At 43.1% G+C, this 27,443-nt stretch overlaps 1 protein-coding gene across 1 annotated transcript; it reads left to right on the top strand.

The window, feature by feature from the left end:
* Positions 1-63: 63 nt before the first annotated feature.
* Positions 64-27,443, top strand: ZCCHC17 (zinc finger CCHC-type containing 17). Its single transcript, XM_054011784.1, has 8 exons — positions 64-131; positions 2,447-2,620; positions 4,586-4,643; positions 6,563-6,663; positions 7,529-7,620; positions 8,435-8,535; positions 12,611-12,750; positions 26,045-27,443. Exons 2-8 carry the CDS (start codon positions 2,534-2,536, stop codon positions 26,225-26,227), a joined length of 762 nt encoding a protein of 253 aa, XP_053867759.1. The 5' UTR covers positions 64-131; positions 2,447-2,533; the 3' UTR covers positions 26,228-27,443.

The following is a 27,443-nucleotide window of genomic DNA, read 5'->3' as shown; positions in this document are numbered from 1 at the left end:
CATCGAGCGCGCCCATTGGCTGCGGGGGTGACGCTCAGGAGCATGCTGCGTGGTGATTGGCGGGTGCCGGGTTCCTCAAGCTCGGTTGTACCGGGGCGCGGGCGGGATAGCGGCGATAGAGGCGCCCTGGGGTGAGTGAGGTCGGGGGGGGGCAGCGGGGCTGGCCGGGGGCAGCTCGTCACCCCCCATCCCCTGGCTGCGGGGCACCTGCTGGCCCCGGTTACGGCCCGTGTGCTCGGCGCTGTACAGACCCAGCTGGGCTCGCCGGAAGCGCTGGCTGTGGGCGCTGGGCGGCATCGAAGAGGGGACGGTGCGGCCAACTCTCGCCCTGGTTGTGTCCGCGTGTTTCCCGCGAAGCCCAGCTCGTGGGGCCAGGGAGGAGCCTGGAAACGTGACCCGAGGGCAAGCGGACGGGGGAGAACCGGCGCGCAAAGGAAAAGCCTCCCAAACGCGGGGTCCCGTCCCGCACGGGCGTGGCGGGTGTTAACCCCGTCTAGTGATTTGGGGGCTCGGGACTGATCCGTTTGTAACGGTTGGGGTTGGCAGTACTGGGGGGGCTGCAGTGGTTCCTTGTCTGGGTGAGAGCGCGCCCCGCGGCTGAGCCAAGCATGCAGAAAGCTCTAGGGGGACCCTCGGCCTTTTAAAGGGTGTCGGCTTAGACAAGGAATGGCGGGGTCTCTTTATAGACTCATAGACTTTAAGGTCAGAAGGGACCAATTATGATCATCTGGTCTGACCCCCTGCATGCTGCAGGCCACAAAACCGTCCCTACCCCTTCCCTGGACTCTGCCGATGAAGTCCCCAAATCCTGTGTCTTAGTGACTTCAATTGGCAGAGACCCTCCTGCTAGTGATCCCTGCCCCATGCTGCGGAGGAAGGCGAAAAACCTCCAGGGCCTCAGCCAATCTACCCTGGAGGAAAATTCCTTCCCCACCCCAAATATGGCGATCAGTAATACCCCGAGCATGTAGGCAAGAGTCTCCAGCCTGACCCTTGTTAGCCATTATACTGTTTACCTACCATTGCTTGGTATTCCTCAGCTAATATGTTTTACCATTAAACCATTCCCTCCATAAACTTGTCTAACTTAATCTTAAAACCAGACAGGTCCCTCGCCCCCACCGTTTCCCTCAGAAGGCCATTCCAATATTTCACCCCTCTGACGGTCAGAAACCTTCGTCTAATTTCAAGCCTAAACTTCCCCACGGCCAGTTTATATCCATTTGTTCTCGTGTCCACATTAGTACTAAGCTGGAATAATTCCTCTCCCTCCCTTGTATTTATCCCTCTGATATATTTAAAGAGAGCAATCATATCCCCCCTCAACCTTCGTTTTGTCAGACTAAACAACCCGAGCTCCTCCAGTCTCCTTTCATACGACAGGTTTTCCATTCCTCTGATCATCCTAGTGGCCCTTCTCTGCACCCGTTCCAATTTAAGTTCATCTTTTTTAAACATGGGAGACCAGAACTGCACACAGTACTCCAAATGAGGTCTCACCAGCGCCTTATACAACGGAAGCAGGACCTCCTTATCCCTACTAGATATCCCTCGCCTAATGCATCCCAAGACCGCATTGGCTTTTTTCACTGCCACGTCACATTGTCAACTCATAGTCATCCTGCGGTCTACAAGGACCCCTAGGTCCTTCTCCTCTTCCGTTACTTCTAACCAATGCGTCCCCAGCTTGTAGCTAAAATTGTTGTTAGTCATCCCTAAATGCATGTATCAGGGGGTAGCCGTGTTAGTCTGTATCTACAAAAACAACAAGGAATCTGGTGGCACCTTAAAGACTAACAGATTTATTTGGGCATAAGCTTTCATAGGTAAAAAACTCACTTCTTCAGATGCATAGAGTCTTTTTGTTTACGTTCTGGTTTTTAGGTGTGTGTCGTAGGTAGTAGTGAAGGGAGCAGATTATAATCACCCTAAATACAGTTGCTGAAATAAAATACGTATGTCTGAGGGTGCTGAATTCTGAACATGGGGCGAAATTGGCAAGGTATTATCAGAGCCAATTTACAGTCATGGGTACGTATTTTGCTGTATCTGCCTAGGCCACTTAGTATTTGTGGTCCTCTTCATACATACACCTCAAAGAGCTTTCCAAAGGAGGGTATCGTATCACACTTTTATAGAAACTGAGGCACAAACTTGTGACTTTCTTATGATTACACAGCATCCTATTGGCAGCTGTATCATAGAAGAATCTAGGTCTTCTGGTTCTTTGGCTTGTCTACCCACTGGATTGTACTGCCATAATATATAGCGTGAGCACCAGATACTATAGTAATGGATATTCAGAAATTACTGTGACTGTAGTATGAGTGAAAGTGGGGCAGGTTAAAAAAAAAAAAAAAAAACTCCTGAGGAAGCCTTTCAGGGAGGTTTTTTTATTGCCAATGAAGATATTTCTTTCAACAAGTGGTGTCTGTCTTCATTTCAGTTATGAATAGGGTTGCTCCACAGAGGGATAACATCTCATAAATGGAATCAAAGTAAGCTGCCAGGTTAGGAAAGAATTGTGGAGTGCATGCTCGTAGAAAACTTCCAAATGAAGTCTATGAGACCTGAGACAACAGAGCCATTGCCTGAACTCTATGACGTCTTCCAAGGAGAGGTATGTATTGTCATTGCTTAGGGTCACAAAAAAGTATGGGAGACATGAATAGTGCAGGCCATTGAGAGAGGATTAGAGCCTTTCATTTTGAAATCACCAGTTCAGAACCAGCCCTAATTACTTGCAACAAAGCTAAGTGACCTGTGTGAAATGAGCTGCTATTGTGTACTCTGGTTCATAGAGAACAAGTGTCTTCATCACAAAAAGCCACTACCACCACAGCTGCCTCTGACTGACCCCTTGCTGGCATTCCCAGTATAGAGACTGAGTACATAGGCTATATAGAGAGAGAATTCCCCTCTCCCCCTTTAGGTTAGAGTTGATGCACATTGATAGGGATGAGAAGAGGACTTCAGTCTCTTAAGCCGCTGCCTTTTACCAGCATTCTCAGATTAAAGAAAAATATTTAACACACTTTTTTGTAAATATCTTAACTAGTGTTTTGAGAACTGGTTGAGACTCTTATTGCAGGTGTTATTTCATTAGATGTCTTTAAAATAAAACTGATGGGTGAGCCACATTGCTAATGCAAACAGCTCCATTCTGAAGAGTAATAACTACTAATTTAAGAGGATTAGCTAAGAATGTGTATTCATAAACATGCTAGTCTTCTTGTAGGATGAGAAAAGCTGTCTTCAGAGAATTCATGCTGATTATTTCTCTCAGCCAAGTCTAATTTTTCAACTCAAGTGTGAGGGATCTGAAAATCTTATTGCTTTAATTTTGGTGTCATGCGGAGCTTGGGGATAAAGCTTTCCATCCTGCCTCATGCTGTGAAATACAAGAGACTTTAGCTTTTAAAAGTTGGAAACTGTCTTGAGTTTAATAGCTGCTATCAAGAATATTTGTTGCTCAATCTGGCACAACTAGAAGACCTGAATTGCAATACCTGGGGCTCCTGCTACCTATTGGTGCCTGAACTTAACATTAAAATGTACAGTGCCCTTTATTTCCCATTCTTCTAGTTAAAAAGGGAAATGAGATCCTGTCTGCCTTGTTATAATCAAAAGAGCCCTGGGTACTATTTTCCCCCTTAAGAATGTTAAGAAGACAAAGGCTAGAATTATAGGTGTCAGGGGACTGAGAATGAGTTAAAGCACCTCTCAAGTCTAGATTGGTTCAACTCCAACATCAGGCCCTGATTCCATAATAAAGCTCTGCATGGGTGGATCCATGCAGCGACTAATTAACTTCAGTGAAGTTCAGTGCAGGCTCAGGTGTCTATTTGCACAGAGTTTATTGAATAATTGGGGCCATAGTCAGCAGTGAGTGAAAGTCATTACCATCAGATGCTTGTTTGTAATAACTATGTGAAATTAGTTGGTGGGTCTCAGTGCAGGTACTAGTGGATAAGTATCCATTTCAAAACCACCACTGCCACAATTGGCACTGACTGGCCTTTTGGACAGTCTCATTAGAGAGGCCTAGGATAGAATAGAGCATGGAGGGAAGGGTTAATTCCCCCTTAATGTTAGGGTGAGTCCCTTCAGAGGCACGCTAGTTTGAAGATTTAGGGAAGTTTTTGTTGCCTGTCCATTGTCTGTTCCATAGATAAGCATAAGACTGTTTCCAAGCCTGTCAGTCTGGCCTCTCAGCACTAAATTTACTCAAATGGTAAAATAGCGGAAAACAGAAGTTAAAAATATTGGCTCCTGCTGCTGAATATAGCAAATAGACTCTCTTTGAAAAATGTAATTTTTCAAGATCTGTCTGTAATCTCGCAGGGCAGAAAATAATCATCCTGTGCTTTTGTGTGTATCTGATGCAACACTGTTTGTTATGTAGCTCCCCAGTTCAAAAGCAGATAACCTGAAGCAGACTCATAGAAGGCAAATTAGAAACAGCTGAAACCAAATACGTGCATGCAAAGAGAGTGGGTTGAAGGGAAGGAGAAAATGAGACAGAAAATGGGTGTAATGTACAAGATTCTCTTTCAATCAATGGATATATTGATTTTCTTCACAGGTTGCTGCTGTAACAGAATATGGGGCATTTATAAAAATTCCAGGCTGCAGGAAACAAGGTTTGTTTCTAAGACTAGATTTTCAGATTTAGTTTCGTGCTGGTTTGGTTAAATCATAAAATCCTCCCCTTGGAGAAGGACTTAGTCTTAGAAAATGCTGCATAATGAGTCTGTTGCCCACCTCTCCCGAGTTGATTAAATCCCCCCAGTGTGGGGTTTGGCTTTTTACTGAGGTCTTGAATGTCCCCATTTATGCTACGTAAGGGCTCCAGATACAGTGATGGGGCTATATAAATGCTTGCATTAACACTGAATATATTCATTTAACATTTTTTCTGTAAATGAAAATAAGTGTGTTTCCAGGTGATTAGGCTATGTTGGAGTGGCATTATAAGGCACTAGACTGGAGTGCAGTAATTCCCTACAGATTCAGGGCCCAAAATGCTTAATTTCTCCTATGAAATAGAATTCATAGATGGAAGGAAAATCATAATGGTAAATCATTGACTGCCGCACAGTCCAGGCTTTCTTGGTTATTTTTCATGTTTTTCCTATCAGTTGTGTGAAAGACTTGCACTAACAGGTGAATCTGAGTATACAAGGGAAGTAGTTAAACTGTACAGGAAATGATGTCAAATGCACAAGGTAAACAAACTGAAAAAGTATTCAGAGTAACAGCCGTGTTAGTCTGTATCCGCAAAAAGAAGAACAGGAGTACTTGTGGCACCTTAGAGACTAACAAATTTATTAGAGCATAAGCTTTCGTGGACTACAGCCCACTTCTTCGGATGCATATCAAGAAGTGGGCTGTAGTCCACGAAAGCTTATGCTCTAATAAATTTGTTAGTCTCTAAGGTGCCACAAGTACTCCTGTTCTTCTTTTTGAAAAAGTATTAAATATCTTTTTCTCCGGTCTCTGCGTTGCAATGGTACTAGGGGGGTTACTCGTGACAAAAATAAGTGGAAAGTTTTCCGCGTCAACTGTGACACTAAAAACAAAAAAAGACTGGGCTTTCCCTTGAGATGTGGTTATACCCTGAAAAATGACACTATGGGTTCAATAGTTAATCTTGCTGGGACAGTCCCACAACAAATGTCTAGTTTGTGCAAGTTAAAAGGATTATTTTTCTACCTGCTAGTTCTGCAATGCCAAGCCAGAGTCTTCAAGTCAAGTTATGTTTTCTGCCTCTGGTGTTGTCAGCTAAAAAATGTGCTGCTAACGCCCGAAACAGAATAGCATCTTGTTTGTTCTCCCCCAGCTCTGTTATGTCCACAGGATTGGCAGGAATTAAAACTTGTTTGTGCTTCTTAAATTAGCATCCTATCAGACAGTGAAGATGCTCTTTCTTTGAATTGTTTTTCTTACTTTTCTTACTAACTGCACTCTGAGATCTAAAATATGCAGCCTCCCATCTTCCCCTTCCCACGAGAATGATTTGTAGTCAGAAGTAGTTGGCATTGGGTTTAATACAGTAGGGACCTAATCCTACAGCCTTTATGGATGTCTACATTCCATTGAAGTCATGGAGACTTTTGGCCCAATCTTGCAGTACATACCACATGGCTGCAAGATTCCCATCTGCACAGAGCCTTTTGCTGCACCAGAACCTTAAATTTGCATGCACCTTGCAATGCACAAAGACTTGCAAGATCAAACCCTTTGGGGGAAATTACAGCAGTTCTATGAGATTGGAATGATATAAGCATTTTTTAGCTGTCAGGTTCTCATTTTGCAAGAGCTGCCCCGTTGTGAGTTTGGAGCAGATCTTGGTGGGTTTAGCTGGCTGCATTTGGTTTATAAATGGTTTTGAAAAACCAATAAACCTCATAAATCTTTATTCTGCATGAAGTGGTGATTGAGTAACCCAGATATTTCATTTCACCTAAGGATACTCCAGCACTTGATGATCTCATTTTCTAGAGGATATGTTCAACCAAAAACAATTTATTTTATTTTTTTCCCCCAAAACTACCTCTAGGCCTTGTCCATAGAACCCACATGTCAGCCTGTCGGGTGGACAAACCCTCGGAGATGGTAGATGTTGGAGACAAAGTATGGGTGAAGCTTATTGGAAGAGAGGTAAAATTGCTTATAGTGTCTTAAGCACTTTGTAAACTAAGAAAAAATTTGCAACTACAGCAAGCTAATGGTTTTCATGTTAACAGAAGCTTAGTGTTCCAATCACTTTGTTTAGCGCATGATGCTGTTTGTTGTGAACACAAACTAATCATGCTCCTCCTCACATGAGCATTTAAGAACCAACTTTTTGTCTGGTTTGCATGGGCTTCAAAGATCACATGCCAGTGGGGAAGGGATATTTAGTTGGACTGCTAAAAAACTCCTTTAAAAAACGAACACATCTTTAATTTGAATGACTCACATTTTGGAGAAAGCATGTCTTTTTATTAAAGATTCAGCAATCCTGTCTCTTTGAGGGGTGTGTGCTAACAATGTGCCATCTTAAATCCGCTACGTATCTTTCAGAAATCAGGGAAAACCAGAGTTGACAGAGAATAAAACCTTTTTGGAGGGTTAGGTAATGGGTGCAGGGACCTTTCAGACCTTATGCATACATTATAAAGAAGCAAAACAAAAAAGCAGAGTCTCTTAAAATCCTTTGCAGGTCATATTTCCAATTTTTTTTTTTAATGTCACTATTGTAATGACCCGTCTACAGAGTTGTAACCTATGATCTGATCCGTTGTGGTGATTTTTATGATCTTATTTCTGAGACAGTTATATACTCCAGTCCATTAACTAGAACATTGAAGTGTAAATAAAACTAAAATATACTTGTCAAAATTAAAACGTTTTGTGATGTATCCTTGACTTTAGAGCATTCACTTCTTTACGAATTGGCAGTGTCATTCATTCTTTGTGGGTTTTCCTGTAACCGGGTTCTGCTATGACTTGGTTTTTTTTCCTCCATGTCTGTCTCTTACAGATGAAAGATGACAAGTTGAAGCTGTCTCTTTCCATGAAGGTCGTCAACCAAGGAACAGGAAAGGACCTTGATCCAAACAATGTTGCCCTTGAGTAGGTAAATCTGCTCTGTTGGGTGTAACGAATCAGCCCAGCGACCATTGCTTCCTTTTGTTCCCTGCCCTTCCATTACAGTGATTGTCCCAATCCTCCTGCCAGGAAGGAGGCGGCAGCTCCCTCCTGAGCCGATCAGTGCCGCTCTGAAGCGAATGGAGGGGTCACTAAAGAACAATCTAAGATGTTCCCTCTGCAGCACTGTCAGCAAACGACTGCATTTGAATACCGAATTTCAGCATGCTAACAAAACATGCTGTTCATAATGACCTCTCCATGGCAATCTTTCTTCCTGTGCTGGGGGTGTATTTATTTCTTGTGAGTTTACAGCCCTGCAGAATTGTCCAAACACTTACCATCCCAGGCACAAAATCTCCTCGCCTGCCCTTTATTGTGATGACATTTTACTACTCCATCAAAAATAATTATTTTATCCCAGGCATATGTTTGGGTACATTACGTGTATGTATATATTAGTGTAAATAGGGCAGCTGGGCGTTAGCTTTGAGTGTGATGGCCTTATACTTTGGCTGTGTGTGTTTGTCTGTATTCTGTGAAGCTGACTCTGAAGTGAGTCCTCTTATACCAAGAAACAAATAGGGAGCAAGTGTAATATGCTGTCTGTGGTTTCCTCCACCAAGTAGTCAACTGCATTCTGCAGAATAGTCACTTTTATTTAGATGCCTAGCTATGGATTTAAAAGCTTAACTTCAGGCAGCCATGTTTGAAAACTTTGGTCTGAGCTTCCAAGTAAATGCATGGGGTTAGAGGTGATGCAGATTGGAGGAGAAAAATAGTTCTTTTCTTTCCACAGTCAGGATGAGCGGAAGAAACGTTCATTCAGAGACTACACTAGTCAGAAGATTACCCTGGAAGCTGTCTTGAACACTGTCTGCAAAAAATGTGGTTGCAAAGGTACATTTGTGCTGTTTCCATTCTTGTTCTATTGTTCTAGTTTTTTGTCTTGACCTTCATTATGGCGGTATCAGTAGTGACTCTGCAGTTATGGCTGCGTTGATATATTCCGTTAAAGCATGCTACCCATTTTTTTTCTCGCTGTAAAGATTGAATTTAGGTCTCCAAACTTAACTCTTCAGAGGACAACTGAAATTTCTGTAATTTCTAACTATTGCAGAGGAAACATTTAGAAATGCTCGTTCTTAAAGACTTGATTCTCACAGCCATGCTCTTTTGAACTTCATCTACCTAAAGAACCCGTCACTACAGATTCCAAACTTTTCTGTCTCACACACATTGCATTTCACAGCAAGGATACTGTTCTAATTTTACACTTGAACAGAAAAACTATTATTTCCTTAATTCATCCTAACTGCTTGCTATTTCAAGAAAAGCCAATGGAACTACTTAATTCCATCCGCTACTAGGAACTGAATGCATGCTTTCGAGCAGTTCTGTCTTAGAATCTCTACCCAGACACTCAGTTTTAATGTGTGTGAGATAAGTCAGTTTGGAAGGATGAGATTTTTTTATTGGTAAATGTTGATTTCACCAAACACACACAGACCAGCACAAAAGATTTCCATTTATGTTAATGAAACTTATAGATAGGCAAAGAAATTAAGATGCTGTGTGAAAATGAGTTTAAGCCTTCCAAGGGAGAGTGGGGACAAAAAACCTAACTGGCTTCAAGCCTGAGTTTGATGAGTTTAAGGAGGGGATGGCAGGATGGGACTGCCCACGATGGCACATGGCCTATCGGCAACTGCCAGTAACAAAAATCCCCAACAGCTGAAGATGGGACACTAGGTGGGGAGGCTCTGGGTTACTACCGAGAATTCTTTCCAAATGTCTGCTGGGTGCGTCTTGCCCACATGCTCAGGGTTTAACTGATCAACATATTTGGGGTCAGGAAGGAATTTTCCTTCGGGTCAGATTGGCAGGGACCCTGTAGGTTTTCCACCTTCCTCTGCAGTATGGGGTATGGGTCACTTGCAGGTTTAAACTAATGTAAATGGTGAATTCTCAATAAATTGAAGTCTTTAAACCATGATTTGAGGATTTCAGTAATTCAGCCAGAGGTTATGGGTTTATTACAGGAGTGGGTGGGCGAGGGTCTGTTGCCTGCAATGTGCAGGAGGTCAGACTAGATGATTATGATGCTTCTTTCTGTCCTTAGTCTATGAGTCTGAGATACTTTGCATATTTTGACGTGAAGTTCAGTTTGTGGTCAACAGTTAATAAACCTTTGCCTATGTGAATCTCAGCATCTACTATTCAATAATTCTGCAAAATGATGGGGTTTCAGATCTGTGAAAATTTAAATTGATAAAAATAGGAAAATGCATAAAAATAAAGATCTGTCAAAATCATAAAAAAAAATTATATTGAATTCTGCGACGCCTAGATATGAGAGTTGTATGGAAGTGAATCTTGGCTTAACTGGGGGTTTCTTTAACATATAGTGATTTGGTTGATGGGTCATATACTTGAGCAACCTTAGTCCTAATTAAGTATTTTGCCTGTGGAATTTGTACCATGCCCTATTTGTTCTCATATATTACATGGTCATTGGCTAATAGTTATGCTGGACTTTTAAACTGTGCTAAGAAAGCTTAATAAGTACACATTTAAAAGCAGTTTCTGCTGATGCTAAATATAGTTACCTGTCCAGTATGGACTGCACACAGCCATCTTGAAAATGCTGCTAAAAAACATTTTTTAAACTAGATTCCTAACTATGGTAATGGTTTTAAAGCATGATTTTAAAAATGGCTTTGTCTGGTCCAAATTGTCTAGGCAAGATGTGTTGGCAGGAACTATTTTTCCAGTTCAGCCATTGGTGTGTGCAGGGTAGATCCAAAATGAGGCTAATTTCCAAAACTAAGCAGTTGTTTCTGTATGGCTTGTCAGAATTTGATGATGATTTTTTAATTCGACTGATAATATATATTTGTTTTTTAAGTATTTTTATTTTTGTCCATTTAAATTTTCAGTTGTCACAAATTGTGGAGGCATCAGACAATTATTTAATGGCAGTAGACTTTGAGATTCAAAAAGGGAAAGCTTTATTAACCTTTGAACACAAATTGTCAACATCGCCTGTCAAAATATACAAAATATCCTTAAATCAAACTGAGTTCTCATGCAGCATTTTTCTTACTTTGCCTATCTTTGTTTCATTATTATCAATGGAAATATTTTTTTCATTGGTTTGTGTGTGTACAGTAAAATTGACACTGATTAAAAAATTGAATCCTTATAAGCCTACTTAAGATGCTTGGCTGGAAAGACATTCCCATTCTCGAGAAGGGCTTCCCTGACACGGGTTTATTCCCTCTGCCATATGCCCCTTCTGCTGTTGAAGCCCCTGCACAGATAAGTCTCTCCCATAGTTCTTTGTTCAGACACCAGGACACTGGGTTTGTCTGATTAATCCCTTCTAAGTGACCTGTGTTCTATTCAGTACCCTGGGTTGGTTAATCAGTGCAGATTAAACCATTCTAACATTAAAGGAAACAAGCATTGTAACAGGAGATTGTCACTGCTGCATCTAAGAAAAAAACAGTGATTTTAAATGTCGGAAATGAGAAACCACCATCTTTAGTCTTACAAGACAAATTGGGACTGACCTCTGGTCCCAGTTTCCAAGTATTTTAAAATACTGAATTTTATATATCTATAAAATATATAAACACAAAAAATTGGCTACAATTAATTATAAATTAACCAATTATTTTAAAAATAATTCTCAAACATATTTAATATTTATCTCTATTGGCCCAGTTATCTCAATGCTCATCCATCTCTGAAGCACTGTTATCCCTATTTTACAAATGAGGAAACAGAGACGGAGAGGTGAAATGACTTTTTCCCAAGGTCATATAGCAAACCAGTGGCAGAGTCAGGAACAGAATGCAGGACTTAAGTCCTATTCTAGTGTCCTATCCACTGAGTCATCTGCCTGAAACTCCGCTTTTTTCATGGGGCCTAAGTTCTCTCATTCCTGCCTCCTGCTGGGATGTTTAGAGCTATACAATAAGGTTGCAACCTCAAATGAGAGGCAACGACCACTGAATGGAGTTCGAAATAGTGATGGATTTTTAATAACATGGTGACAGCATCTTCCATCTGTCCCTTTGTAGAGAATGTAGCCTGGACATACGAATATAAGTTCAAATTGATGAGCAAAACAAAAACAAATGTATATCGTGGTCACTTTCATTATCTTTAGTGTTGGTCAGTTTCAAAGGACTCCCAACTGTGAAGAGCAAGTTCATTTATTATTCTTAGGGCTCCATGTCTCTCCTGGAGGCCGCGGAAGTCATGGATTCCAGGACTTCTGCAGGGGCCAGTGTGGCTGACCTAAACAGCTGGCTCCAGGGTCAGCCGCTCTGGCAGCCACCAGAACAGCCACACTAGCTGCTGCTGGAGCAGCCCCGTGTACAGCCAAACCAGTCGGAGCGGCTGCGGCCCCGGCAAGCTGGCCAGAGTGGCAGCAGGCCCGTCACGCCTCGCCAGCACCTCTCCCCCCACAAGATTTAATCACAAGTATTTTTAGTATAAGTCATGGACAGGTCACGGGCCATGAATTTTTGTTTATTGCCCATGGCCTGTCCATGACTTTTACTAAAAAATACCCATGACTAAATCGTAGCCTTAATTATTCTTTGTATTATAATAGCACCTAGAGACCCCAACTGAGATCAGCACCCCGTTGTACTAGAGCTAGAAACCGTCCCTGCCCTGGAGAGCTTTGTCTAAACAAAGGCTGGGAGAAGGAACAAAAGCACAGTGGAGGGAAGTGTCTTACCTTAGCTCTCCCAGCAGATAGAGGGGAGCAGCCCAACGCTCACTTGGTATTAAGAAGGCATTCTATCACTTCTAAGGATATTTTATTTTAAGATCAACAGACTGAAGTAATCATTATGGAAATAGGCTCCAAGTAGAATCTTCATTGTGCTCCTCAAAAGAAATAGCCCACAAAGGGGGATTCATTTTGCTCTCTCCCATTTCAAACGTCGTTTTGCAGGTCATTTTGCCAAAGAGTGTTTCATGCAGCCTGGGGGAACCAAGTATAGTCTGATACCGGAGGAGGAGGAGGAGACAGCTGAATATGAAGGTGATAAAAAGCCCAGCCATGCTGAGAATTCTTCAAAGAAAAAAAAAAAGGTACAGGTTGTATCCTTGTTGATGATAGACCACAGAAAAATGGGCCAGGTTACAAATGAGGCCCTACGGAGGAAGTTAACCTACATTGCAAAGTGATAACAAGCAGGCAGCTCATTGGTTTGGGAAAGGGATAGATTTTAGTTTTGCACAGTTTCTATGGTGAAATGGGCAATTTATGCAAATATTTTTTCTAGCTGACTTGTTCATTTTTAATAAATTTAGCTTGGATATTTGAGGTGCTTGTTACCATAGTATACCATAATCTTACAGTCTCATTGGTTTCCAAGTTTCAGAGTAACAGCCGTGTTAGTCTGTATCCGCAAAAAGAAGAACAGGAGTTTCCAAGTAGTCCACTTGTCCATTCTTTCATTCTCTTCTGCAGAAAAACAAACAATAGAACTGAGCTACCATCTAGTGAAGTAACTCTAACTCTAATTTATCTCCAGGCTTTCAGTGTCAAACGGAGTTTTCTTTTCTTTGATCTGCCATTTCCTTAAAGTCCCTTGATGATTTCATTTTTGGTCCAAATGATCGCTTTCCTTAAAGGATCTCTCCTAGGATGGGAAGTCTCTTCTCCCTCCCCATGTGCTCTCCACCTGTCTGTTGATACATAGTAGCATAGGAGTGGAAGCCAGCCACGGATCCTTCATGTCTGCAATGGCTTGATAGCGCTATCCCGCCTTGTCACAGTTCAGGGCAACTGCACCTGAACTTCCCCCTTGTGGTCCATCATGGGCACCCACTCTAGACTCCAGGCTCTTCAGCCATCTCTCCTGGGCAGAGACCTGCGGGTCTCTCTCCTGACTGGGTTTTTTCCAGGCTGCACAGTTCCCTACCTACACTGCGAGCTCCCCAGCAAGTCAGACTGCCTAAGCAAGGCTGCTTTGCTTTCTCCTCTGAGGCTTTACGCAGAGTAATTGCCACTAGTTATAAGTTACCACGCAGCCCTTTCTAAGCAAGCACATTGATTCTTAAGGTGAAAGCATTACAGAAAAAAACACATTAAAAAATAAAAGGACCCACTTGCATGCTAATAAGCTTCCCCGAAAACACCCCAATTCCAAAAGGGTTCTGGCAGGCGATCAGCCATTCTCACCCCACAAAGGGGGTTTTCTGTGGTCACAAGTTCATAACAGCTTCAGTTCAGAACAGTCACACCCAAAAATCTGTGAGCCCCTCCTTTATGCAGCTCAGGACTTTGATCTTCAGATTCCAGGAGTAGGTAATCAGCAGACAGTGGGTTTTTCCACGGGGCATAGCTTCAAAAGTTTCGGTCCGGAGGTGAGAATTTGCATTCACCTCCTCCTGGGTATTTCCTAAGAAACCCACTCAACTTTGTTTGCTCCAAAAGTGTCTCCTTGTCTGGCACTTGTTTAAAATACTGTAGTGCTTTGAAGCTCCTACCACTTCCTAGGGTTTACACTGGTCACATCTCCCTCCAGAGCAGTTGCATACAATCCCACAGTAAGACTTTGGGGTTTATGGTATAACGGACTCCAAAGCTACCTAAACTTAATTCAGTAAGATCTCCCAAATATATTACAGGAAATTGCCATATCTGTCGCACTCCTGTATACTTTGTTAAAAAACTTTTGAAAAGTTCTTAAAACTTTGTCCCAAACTACTTTCACAGAAATTTGGGGACCCTTTTCAGAGTGCATAAAGTTATTTTACAAAAAAAATAAGGACATAGTGGAGTAACTTGGATGCTTGTAATGAGATAAGATAACTGCCATACTGGATCAGACCAGTGGTCCATCTAGCCCAGTATCCTGTCCGTGACTGTGACCAGTACCAGGTCTTCAGGAGGAGTATACAGAACAGGGCAGTTAGAGTGATCCACTCTGTTTTCCCCTCCTGGCTTCTGGCAGTCAGAGTTTTAGGGACACCCAGATTTTGGGGTTGCATCCCTGACCATCTTGGCTAATAAGCACTGAGGGGCCTATCCTCCATGAACTTATCTAGCTCTTTTTTTTAACCCAATTATACTTTTGGCCATCACAACATCTCCTGGCAATGAGTTCCACAGGTTAGTAGTGTGTTGTGTGAAGAAGTACTTCCTCTTGTTTGCATTAAACCTGTTGCCTGTTTGATTTCATCGATTGACCGCTGGTTTCTTTTATTGTGGGAAAGGGTAAATAACACTTCTCTATTTACTTCTTCCTTACCAGGATTTTATAGACCTCTATCATAACCCCCCTTAATCGTCTTTTTTTCTAAACGGAACAGCCCTAATCTTTTTAGTTTCTCCTCGTATGGAAGTCATTCCATGCTCTTGATCATTTTTGTTACCCTTCTTTGAACCTTTTAGAGTTCCATCATATTATTTTTGAGATGGGGTGACCAGAACTGGACACGGTATTCAAGGTGTGAGTGCACCATTGATTTATATAGTGGCATTATGATAGCTGTTGTCTTTTCTATCCCTTTCCTAATAGTTCCTAACATTCTGTTAGCCTTTTTGACCGTTGCTGTGTATTGAGCTGAAGTTTTTAGAGAACAATCCATGGTGACTCCAAGATCTGTTTTGAGTGGTAACAGCTAATTTAGAACCCATCATTCTATATGATATGCAGCTGGGATTATTATTTTTTCCAGTGTGCGTTACTTTAGACTTACCAGTGTAGAATTTCATCTACCGTTTTGTTGCACAATCACCCAGTTTTGTGAGATCCCTCTGTAAATCTTCACAGTGGGCTTTGGACTTAACTATCGTGAACAATTTTGTATCTGAAAATTTTACCACTTCGCAGTTCACTCTATTTTCCAGATAAATAATAATGAATATGTTGAACAACACAGGTCCCAGTACAGCTCTTTGGGGAACCCATCTGTTTGCCCCTCTCCATTGTGAAAAGAAACCACTTCTTCCTGCCTTTTGTTTCCTATCTTGTAACCAGTTACTGATCCATGAAAGGACCTTTCTTGTTATCCCATGACTACTTAGTTTCTGTAAGAGCCTTTGATGAGGGACCTTGTTGAAGGCTTTCTGAAAATCCAAGTACACTGTATTGACTGGATCACCCTTGTCCATGTGCTAATTGACCCCCTCAGGGAATTTTAATAGATTGGTGAGGTATGACTTCCATTTACAAAAGTCATGTTGACTCTTCCCTGACAAATCACGTTCATCTATATGTCTGATAATTCAATTCTTTAGTTTCTATCAGTTTGCCCAGTACTGAAGTTAGGCCCATTGTCCTGTAATTGCCAGGATCGCCTCTGGACTCGGTTTAAAAAATCAAAGTTACATTAGCTACCTTCCAGTCCTCTGGTACAAGAGGCTTGTTTCAGCAGTAGGCTACATACCATAGTTAGTAGTTCTGCAATTTTATATTTGAGTTCCTTCAGCACTCTTGGGTGAATACTATCTGGTCCTGGTGACCTATTACTGTTTCACTTATCAATTTGTTCCAAAACCAGCTCTATTGATACCTCAGTGTGGGACAATACTTCAGGTTTGACACCTATAAAGGATAGCTCTAATATCCCCCATATCCTCTGCCGTGAAGACTGTGGCAGAGAATTGATTTGCCCCTTGAATGACTTGATGCTTTCAAGGTGTTCCTACTGCATGCAATGGTCCTGAATCTCTTCCATGGTACAGTTGAGCTGGAATCTTAGAATTGGGTAGATTTACTTTTTCTTCTCAAAAAGCCCTGGAGAACTTAATTGTGGCAATAGAAGTGGGGCTCTATAAAACCTGTTCTATAAACATCTGAAATGTAATAGAGAATGAGTTCATTCCTGCAGGGTTTTGGACTAGCCTATGGAATTCTACAGTAGTGTTATAATTAAATTCTAGAGGATGGTTCCAAAGATGTGGTGGTGATTTACTATTCAGTTCTTTAGGACTTTGTGCAGGAGTTGTGCTCTAAGTGTAGGACATTGACCTTTACATCAGAGGTCACCAAGAGGTCATCCTGTTTAGATTGCTGATCTTCAAATGCCATCTTGGACTTCAGTCTTGGATTCAGGCATACTTTGTTTGCAGAGGAAAACTGGGAATCTGTACTTTTCCATTGCTGTCTTGGATCACAGAAGGTGGTCAGTCTAATAATTTTAAATTATGTTAATTCTTTAGCTAGGTGGCCATGTTGGGAATAACACCTGCAGGCTGGAGGCATCAGTAGTCAGAGGGTCTGCTTACCCACTCTATCTGAGGGAATTGTTGAAGGCAAAGAAAGCGCACAGCAGGGTTAGTCATGTCTACCCAAAAGGCAGACTGCTATCAACTAGTATTAGGTGGGATTCTCTCACACGCACAACCCCCCAGGCACCCTGATTGCCCACGGACTTTGCAGGACTAAAGCTAATGAAATATTAATGAGAAGAATGCGTGGAGGGCCATCTAACTTCGAAGTAATGATTCACACTGATCAGCACAAATGCCAGCTTTTGTTCAGGACACAGCAGTCTGTTCAGCACTGTGTATTAACATAGAGCCCAACTTACTTTGTCATATTGTTGAGATAGCTTCTCAGTAGTCCAATGGCTAGGGCCCTAGCCTGAGACCTGGGTTCAAGTCTCTGCTTTGCAACAGACTTCTTGTGTAACTTTGAGCAAGTCACTTAACCTCTCTGTGCCTCAGTTTCCCCTCATACGTTACTGCACTAAAAATTGTGAGGTTCTCCGGTATTATAGTAATTGGGGCCAGATAAATACCTTAGATTATATAAAAGTTTGGTGAAAGCTGCCTCAAGTTTTGTTACTGAAAGAAACTCTAACTTTTAACTCTTTGGGTCACAGGAGAACAAAAAGACTCTTCCATGGGAATAGTGCATACCGAATCTCGGCTGGGCATGTGTAGGAGGAAAATGTGCTGAGCAAAAATTTCCCTTCTGATTTCCCCCCCCACACACACATATCTCCCGTCCATAAGAAGGTCAGCTATTCCCAAGTATAAGACTAAAATCCCTTCAGTTTATTTAATTCCACTTAAGCATCTAATTTTCTGCTCAAATGCTGTGCTTTCTGTAGCTAAGCTACATCTTTCTTCACATAAAAGGTCCTAAACTGGACACTGTGCATCAAAAGTGGTCGGTCTAATGCTTTATAAAGTGACAGCACAATATCCTTGGATTTACATAATCCCAAACAAAGCTGTTTTTGAGAGGTCACTTTCAAAAAGAAATGGAACAGTATTTCAGAAGTATTTTTGCAGTCTGTCCCTTCATGTATAGCTTGTCTCAGAAAAGTTCTGTAGAATTGGAAAAGGTGCAGAGAAGGGCAAGTAAAATGATTAGGGAAATGGAACCGCTTCCACATGAGGAGAGAGTAAAAAAACTGGGACTGTTCATCTTAGAAAAGAGATGATTAAGGGGGGGAGGGGGTATGATAGAGATCTATACAATTATGAATGGTGTGAAGAAAATGAAGTATTATTTACCCCTTCATGTAACACACGAACTAGGGTTCACCCAATGAAATTAGTAGGCGGCAGGTTTAAAACAAATATAAGGAAGTACTACTTCACACGCTCCACAGACAACCTTTAGAACATGTGTTCTCTCTCTGAGCACCTTTAAATCTGGAGTGTGTTTACAAGTAAAATAAAAAATGTCTTTCCTAACTTCCAGTCCTGCACACTCAGCTGAGAATCCGGAGTCCGCTAATGCCTTGGCTCATGCATCAGCAATAAAAATTCTGGAGACTGAACTCTGCCCTTATTTACATCTGAGCAGACCCATTGCCTCCAGAGGGGTTTCACTGGTGTAGCTGAGAGCTGAATTTGACCCTATAGTTGCAGTTAAGTTATTTCTGATGCTGCTTATATGAGCCAGAACAGCATCCACCTGTGTGGGTTGGTACAAGGTCAATAGGAACGTAATCTTCAGAATTAGGAGTAAAGCATTGAATAGTGGGTTAGGTGCAGTATAGGAACCTAAATATAATGCAAAAGTGCTATTTTTACATAACTGATTCTCTGCACTGGGACCACATCTTAACTATGGAAGAGACTGTTGTCTCTCCATAACTTGCTCTTTCTACCCTGTGAAGATAGGGGCCAGGCTCTGTTTCCATGTTGCCTTGTTGAGAGAGAGAGAGAGGGGGCCGGGGGGGGGGGGAGAGAGAGAAAATGCCATTGAAAGTAGTTGTAGTTATAGGAGACAGTGGTAGTGTTTGCTACACTCTCCTATATGTTCTGTAGGATGAAAAAATTCCTTTGATTTCCAGTCAGAATGAAGCCTCCAGCTTTGTAAACTGTATTTTGCCACCATTGCTTCTTTCCAGCATGATCAAAATATTTAAATCCTGTTGTGGGTTAAATAAACAGGCCCTGTAGTGTGGATTATTAAAAATGCAGGCTGGCTGGTTGTCATGCCAAACAATACCAATATCACAACTTTACAGAACAAAAGGCAAAAGTCACTTGTTTTGGAGCACACTGCCCTCTAGCTAGGTATTTGTGGTCCCATCACTGTACTGTGTGAACACTTGTGTAGTATTTCAAAGCACTTACTTTAAACCATTTACAAACCCGGGTCATTCTCTCATATTTCACTTTGTTGGATTTACATAGAACCACAGTTGTGTGATGTTAATAATCTGAGAAGAGGCTGTAGGATAGTCTCTTCTAATGGAAGAAATATCCCTTGCAATGTGAGACGGCTTTCCTCTCCAGCTAGGAGACTTTCACTCCCTAGAAGCACCTCTAGGGTCTGTGTATCCTCCCATGCTAGCCCTTCCCCTCACTCTGCCTCATTCTCCTCTCTAGTTTTTCTTTTGTCTCTGTGCTGCCGCTTTCAGTTTTTGTTACATATGAACTGATGAGCAGTTAGCATCTTATCAGCCTGCCCTCCTGTTGAGGGATACACTCCTGCTTTATTTGTCTAAATAACGACACACTTTGTCCTAACTGCATCTTTTCAGTGTCCTTATGTTTGCAAATATGGAGTGAGCTCTTTCCGCATGGGCTCTGCCCAATCTGGTCCCTTTAAACTGGTTGAGATTTATCTTTTGAAGGGGAGCACTACCATTCCTCTGCTGCAATAATATAGGTGGTTAAACTGAGGTGCCGAGAGGTGAAATGACTTGCTCAAGATCACAGAGCATGTTTGGCGTGAGAGCTAGGACTATAAGTCTGAAGTTCTTGCATCCCAGCCCCCTGCTGTCACCACTAGACATGCTGTGTTAGGTTCTTAGTGAGTTACATTGGATCCAGAGCAGATCCATAAAAGGGTAGAGTTTTATTCTGGATTTTCACAGGTGTCACTCATATTGGAACCTGGGCTACCACCTTGTTGTTTTCCTAGTTATGTGCTTCATTTCCTTATGCTGAGTCAGGTTTTTTAACTTTGCCCTCTAATTAAGCTACAGAGATGTTCCCCCTCATTGGCTGCTGGCTTGGAAGGAATCATTCTGTTTGTAGTGCCATGAATTATGTAACTGGACCAGTTGGCTTGACTGTTCATTTCTATTTCCTCACCAAGTGACTGCACAGCACTAACAGCTGTGACAGGGCAGGAGTGATTTACAGCACGGCTGTTCCAGCAGAACTCCCCATGAGTCCCGGGATGGGCTCGAGGTTACTGGAGAACATCTTCCCTAAGATAATAAGCAGCGCTGTCAGCTTCGGTGACACTTGGCTTCTCCCGTTACATTCCTCCCTAGAAGGGAGTGTAAATCCTTCTTTATATGACAGAAACAATGGAAAGGTTATAGTTAGGGCTCCCATTACTTCGCTGCCTCATCTCCCTCTGTCCTTCCGCTCCTTGAAGCATGTTCACAGCCAGACCTTGAGCCTTGTTAACAGTCTTTCAAATGGTTGAACTAAAAAGGTAAAATAAAATGAGTCTTTTTGTCAGATGTACTGAGATCCCTTGTTTGTCTCTTCTCATGATACACAAGTCTGAATAGCCCAGGATGTCTCCAGCCAATGGACCTGTGCCCAGGTGATTTGCATTATGGACACTGTGTGGTAGTCTTTCCTTCACCAGAGGAGAGAAGTGGATTCTGCCCTCTTCTCTCCCTCCCCCCACGCCCTGAATTGTGACTGTTTTCATGAACAAGGGCTAGCTTCATCCCCACAACCCCCCATATTTCCTTTCATGCTAGCCCTGTCATGCTTTAATCACTGGACAGTTAACTTGTTTTTTACCCCCATTGTTGATTTAATGCTTGTTAATAGAGGCTACATACTCAGAAGTATTTTGATCTCTGTGTACTGCTTACAGCGTCAGTTAATAGAGCATTACAGTGGCTGCTGGATGACTTCAGTCTAAACATAGCAAGGGGTGACAATGAACAAAGGCGGGTGGGGGAGCAGGGCGTTGGGGCAGAGACAAGTTACAGGTGAGAAAAATCCTGATCCAGTACGCTCATTGTTAGCATATATCTCGTTAGTGCCCGGGGGAGGGGAGGTCAGAAGACCCTCTCAGAAGCAGGCACAGTGGAGAGTGTTCTTATGCTTACCAGTGCAACAGTGCCACAGCAAATAAATGACACTCAAATAACTGTAGGAGATGATTATGGATCATCTGTCTCCTGTGATCTGGGAGCAATGGAGTTCGTGTAGTTGATCTTTGAAGTTGTTCTTAACCCTTTTCAGTTGGCACAAATATTTTTTTCCAGGCAATGGTTTAATTTCAACAGCCTGGGTTTGCATGCTTGGCACCCCTTCTGCCCAGGAAACCTCCATTTCTCCTCCCCCCCCCCCCCCCCCCCACCTTGAACTCTGTGAAAAATGCAAAACAGCCCCTAGTGCATGATGAGCCATTCCTGAGAGTTTTGTGGATAAAAGCACTGAACTCTGACTCAGGAGACTTGGGTTCTATTCCCAGCCCTGCCACTGGCATGCTGGGTGGCCTACGGCAAGTCACGTCCTCTCTGCCTCAGTTTTCCCATCTGTAAACAGTGGGAATAAAATGACGCTAATCTCATTTTGTAAAGTGCATTGAGATCTGCTGATGGGAAAACCATGTAGAAGAGCTAGGCCAGCATCGTCTATACTGAGCACAAAGCTGGGAGCCAAATTGCTAGAGCCCTGTGCAGATACAAATTTACATCCGTGGATGCAAATCTGTATCCGCGAAACTGCAGGGCTCTCCCAGGAACCACAGCGGTGAAAGGAGCAGAACATGGGGCCACCTCTCCCAGGAGCCAGGGCCCCACGCCGGCAGCTCCTCCGGCATCGCTGTACCTCCTCCAGCCCTGCCCCGTTCCCTTCTATGCAATTGTCTGCATCTACCATCTGGGGGCGTGCGCGCTGCTAGAACGTAAGAGCACGACCAGGGTCAGCTGCCAGTGAACCTGGTGCCCGCCCCAGTGGGCAGGACTGGGGTCGGTACAGCCACGCCTGAGGAGCTGCCAGTGTGGGGCACTGGCTCCTGAGAGCAGCAGCCCCACGCTCTGCTCCTTTTGCCACTGCGGTTCCCGGGAGAGCCCTGCGGTTCCGCGGATACCAATTTATATCCACAGCTATCCGCATCTGCGGATATAAATTTGTATCCGCGCAGAGCTCTACGCATCAGGATTGCAAAGTATTGTTAAAGCCAGTTAGTGGTGCTGGTCGGCCTAGAATGTGGGATGTGGTCCCAAATTGTGCTCTATCCTCACAAGAGCACATGGACTGGACAGGCAGCATCACGTTCTTAAGGAAAAACTGGTCATCTTGGTGTTTCACTAACTACCTCCTAGAATACGCGGGTGCAATGTCACACTCATTTGGAAATTTTGTTTAGAAATGCTCTAATTCTGTAGAAGTGTTGGGTACGCAAAAGCAGGCAGATTGAACTGAGGAAAGCTCAACACACCAAGACATCCAGGCATTTGCTCACACTGCCCCAAAAGGGGGTCAAGACCGATGGCCCCTTCTGAATTTACCATTTCCCTGTTTAATCTCCCCTGCTGGTAGCAATATCTGTCAGAGCTATTGTCAGAGAGACCGAGTATAAAGCAAACCTTTGTTAAGCAACTGCTTAGCTCATTACTCTACCACATTTCTTAGAGTTCTTTTAATTTCAGTTGCTTAACTAAACAAAAATGATTTGAAAGTAGATTTATAGAGTTTACTAAATATCCTTAACACTAGCAACTAATAGTATAGGATAGAAGGCAAAAATGGTATTGGACTATGATTTGGTTACATAAATTTAAACATTGGTTGATAAAACTGTTTAGGTTTTCAGAATCAAATTACACACCCACAATAGAGAATAATTCTTATACTCAATTACTGTCTTAGGAAGGTGACTGTGTTTAGATTTTTGACTCAGTCCCTCATCCTCACTTGCCAATTAGTTATGAACTTTGGTGTTTCTAACACAACAGAGAAAAAAAAAAAAACCCAAGGCTAGATCACAAGGCAATTTGGTCAATTATTTACATTCCAGTTCACCAAGGTCTCCTTCCCGATAGATCTGTAGTAGTCAGCCCTTGTTGCCCATTTCCCAGTGAATGATAATCTCCGGATCAGATAAACACTCCTAACTACCTAAAATAAACTCCTATGGTATGACAGACTGAATAGACTGAGAGCAGTGCAAGAAATTTGAACACTTGGTCTCATTTTATATTTACATACACATAGAACTTGAAAAGCAGTATGAAACCATTAACTAGGGTAAACACCTGTACAGTTCTACAGTCGGTAGCTACATGTAGATGCACATGTAGTTAACAGTAACTTCTTCCGTTTTAAAGCTACTTTACCACAATCTTAATTGGAACCTGTTCCAAAATAAAGACACACACACACTAACTCTGTCAGTCTGTAGAGCACATACACAAGCATGTATGCTTCCTCACTCATTAGGCATTTTGTTTCAAGAGGTGGTCATTGAGTGATTTGGGTAGTCACCCAAGAGAACGTTTGTATTACTTCTCACCAGATCTTTACTCAGCCACCAGCCTTCAACTCCATTATTATTCACAGCAGGAGTTAATGCTGCAAACGTAGGTGGAACGAAGGACAGACGGGATTATACTCTTTTCCCGATGAACTAGTAGGCAACCTGAATTGCTGGAAAATAGGAGACAGTTAAAGGTGCCTATCCAAGATAGGTACTTGGAGTCACCAGGAGGACACCCAGGTGGCCGGCCCAGGACCTCAGTCTTCTCTTTTCTAGGCATCTTTGGCTTTTGGAGAGCAATGTGCTGAAGAAAACAGGCTGCTTTATCCTATCCCATGTGGTCCAACCTGGTTCCTCTTCTTGGGGGTGCTGATGTGGACCATTCAGATGGTGACTCCTATTCTTTGATGCTTTTTAAACTTGTTCTAACAGTCCATTCATTATACAATACAAAGTCACTTCAAGAACTGTTGTTCTCCAGCAGGCTGGAACAGCTGTATAAGCCTTCCATTTTTGTTCTCCTTGTTTTAACAATAATAGGACCTTAGTATGTATGGCTGAGCTGAGTCTGTGTTACATTTCTAATTATTCCCTTCTGTGATCAAGGGTCCTTATAGAGACACTATTTGGCTTCAGTTGCTTTTATTTACTGCCTATTTCAGCAGAGGTGTATTTTGCTAGTGTGATGGCATAGGCATGCTTGATTGTAAACATCAGCCTGCCTTCTTCACTTTATTACTAAATTCAATCAATATGAACGCAATCCCTTACCCTCCCTACCAGGATTCACCATGAGATAAACCTGTCATTAAAGTTTCTTCATCCAATTAAACATAAGAATTGCCTTACTGGATCATACCAGCTGTCTGTTCAGTCCAGTATCCTCTGTCTGACTGCTTCAGGGGAAAAAATCCTGCTCTGCCAGTTATGCGGTAACCTGGGTCTAGTAGTCAGAGGTTGCTTTATGTCTCAAAACATGAGAGTTTAGATCCTTTTCCTAGCTCTCGTTAAAAATATTAACTATAGCAACATTGGCTATTCTTGTTCCCCATGTCAACGTCCAATCCTTTTTTTGAATCCTGCAAAGTTCTTGGCCTCAGAGGTCTGGCTGTAGAAATGGGAGGGTAGGTTATCCGAAGTTGCTTCATGCTTAATAAAGTGTGTGTTGGACAGGTCCACTGAAAGGAGGTTTTGCTTTGAGCTATGAGTGAGAGCTAGGATTGCACCTTTTGGTGAGGTTGTGTGTTTGTCCTGCCTGTCACAGAAAGGCATTGTGGCTCCGTAGCATATGTAAGTGGCTGCCATCATCAGTAGAAAGGTAGGAAACATATACTGTGGATGACTTTTATAAGCAAACCCCTAGCAGATTAATTGGCAAGAATTGAGAAGAGCATCAAAATTGATTAAGGAGCTGGAGGCAAGTGAATCAGGAGGAAATATTAAGAGCTAGACAGGTTGGCTAGAACAGCACAGCAGTAAATCACATTCAGGAGGTTATCATCACAGCCATAAAGGCAAGAGACTATTTCTTTTCAAATGACACTTCCATTCGGCATACACTAATGGGGCACCCAGTCTGTATCAGCTCCATTGACGCTTACTCCGAACTATGCCCCTTTGTACCACCTTCAACAATTCTGATCGATGCCCCTCTTTCTATTTTTGTACCCTTCATATTCCTCTAGCCTCCGTGTACCCTCCCTCACCTGTGCTCTAACCCAGGAGTTCTCAATCCTTTTCTTTCAGACCCCCTCCCCCACACACAGCCCACCTGTGCCACAGCAACTGTTTTTCTGCATATAAAAGCCTGAGCCAGTGTTAGGGGGTAGCAAGCAGGGCAGTTGCCTGTGGCCCCACACCACAGGGCGCCCAGCAAAGCTCAGATGCTGGGGCTCCGGCGAATCTAATGTCGGCCCTGCTTGGCAGAGCTCCTGAAACCTGTTTGCGTCCCCCTGGGGGCCACAGAACCCTGGTTGAGAACTGCTGCTGTAGGGAGCAGACCCCAAGGGTTCCCTGCCAGGCTTAAGGGGTTCCGTTACTTTCACATTTTTGAGTGGGGGGGCAGGGAGATACAGAGACTGGGTTTAGATCAGCTAGTTTAGAAACCCACTTTATGAATAAACTAGGGCCTGATCTTGCCATCTACTACCCAAGTGAGTCACCTGTGTTTGAATCGTCTCTGACGTCAGTGGGACGAGGCACGTGAATAGGGATTACTTGCCGGAGTAACAGTTTGAAGGATTGAGGTTTGTGCTTTATCAAACTGCCCCCACTATGGTAACTGTCTCACCCCAGTTTGCTGATTTGGTTTGACATGTCAGAACTATTTAACTGCTGAGTAGCTGGACCAGCAGCCCATCCCGTTCTTCCCGGATAGCAACAGGCTGTGTGTTAAGAAATGACCTGACGTTCTCATTCTGAAAAGCAGCTCGCTGCCTTAACCAGTGAGCACAGGTGAGCACTTTGCAACCCGTGTGGCTTTGTCTCCTTCTTGCCAACAGGAAAAGAAGAAGAAAAAGAAACACAAGAGCAAGAAGTCATCAGAGTCTGACAATTCAGACAGCTCCGACTCGGACAGTGATGGGGCTCAGCCAGCCAGCAAGAGGGCCAAGCATTCGGAGAAAGCTAGTAAGCCTCAGAAGAAGAAGAAGAAAAAGAAGCATAAGAAAAAGCACAAGGAATGAGGAGGAGAGGAGCTAGAAAGGGGCACTGGTGTTGTCAACTCCCTGCCTGCCTGCTCTAGCCTTCTAGAGTGAACTACCTGGGAGAGGGTAGAGTTAAATCACTACATGCTTGTTTCAGGGATGAAGAACTTCCTTCTAAAAGCAGCATTCAGCTATTGATGTTAAAGATGTTGACTTTGAAATTAATTATCCACTATAAAGTTACACAGGCTGCCATTCTCCTGCTGAGAGCCCAATGGTTGTGCCTGCCAAAATAGATTCATTAATCCTCTTCATCAGTGACTCTCCCATCCTGTAAAGCTTCAGGTTCCTCTGAGTGAGCTGCCAGGGCTGCAGTGAGTTCCTTTGAAACAGCAAGGAGTGTGCAGGACAGCAGCAGCGTATGCAGTGCCTGTCAAAGGGTGATCGCTCAGGTTTGGGCCCTGCCAACCAGTCCCTGCAAAACATTAGCGGGAGCCACTCACACACCCTGTCAGCTGATTGTCTAGTCATGGGCACCGCCTCCCTGCTGATTGTTACAGTTCTCACCCCTCTGCATCTCAGTCCTGCCCTATGCACTGTTTTTGTATCCGTGTAACTCTGTGGCTAGGGGTGTGATTTTTGTTACCAATAGAGTTATACTGGTACAACTCCTAGTGTGAACTCAGTTATGCTGGTATAAATGTCCTTATCATAGGCGCCGACTGTGTGGGTGCTCTGGGGCTGGAGCACCCATGGAAAAAAAAATAGTGGGTGCTCAACACCCACCAACAGTCCCGCAGATCAGCTCCTCCCCCAGCACCTCCCGACCGCTGTGATCAGCTGTTCAGTGGTATGCAGGAGGCGCTGGGGAGAGAGGGTGGGAAGAGGCAAGATGGAGTTGGGGGCAGGGCCTGGGGCAGAGCGGGGATCCAGCACTCCCAGGGAATCACAAAGTTGGTGCCTCTGGTCCTTATACTGATACAGCTTATTCCCCTGTCATATGGGAATGGCTGTACCAGTATAAGTCATCTTCATACGAAAGTACATCCACTCTAGGGGGATTGTATTGCTTTAACTAACAACTTTTGTGTGTAGACAACCCCTCAATCTTGTCCATTCTGCCTGTTAGCAGTGGCAGAGGGTTGGTAACAAATCAGCTAAGTTATGTTATGGAGACACTCAAGGTAAACATTAGCTTTGTCAATATTGCTAGCTGTGTAAATGATGAAAAATAAACCTCTGAAATGCTCAATTA

The sequence above is a fragment of the Malaclemys terrapin genome, chromosome 22, assembly GCF_027887155.1.
Source record: "Malaclemys terrapin pileata isolate rMalTer1 chromosome 22, rMalTer1.hap1, whole genome shotgun sequence".
Classification (NCBI taxonomy): Eukaryota; Metazoa; Chordata; order Testudines; family Emydidae; genus Malaclemys; species Malaclemys terrapin.
This window is presented reverse-complemented; position numbering and strand designations above follow the sequence as displayed.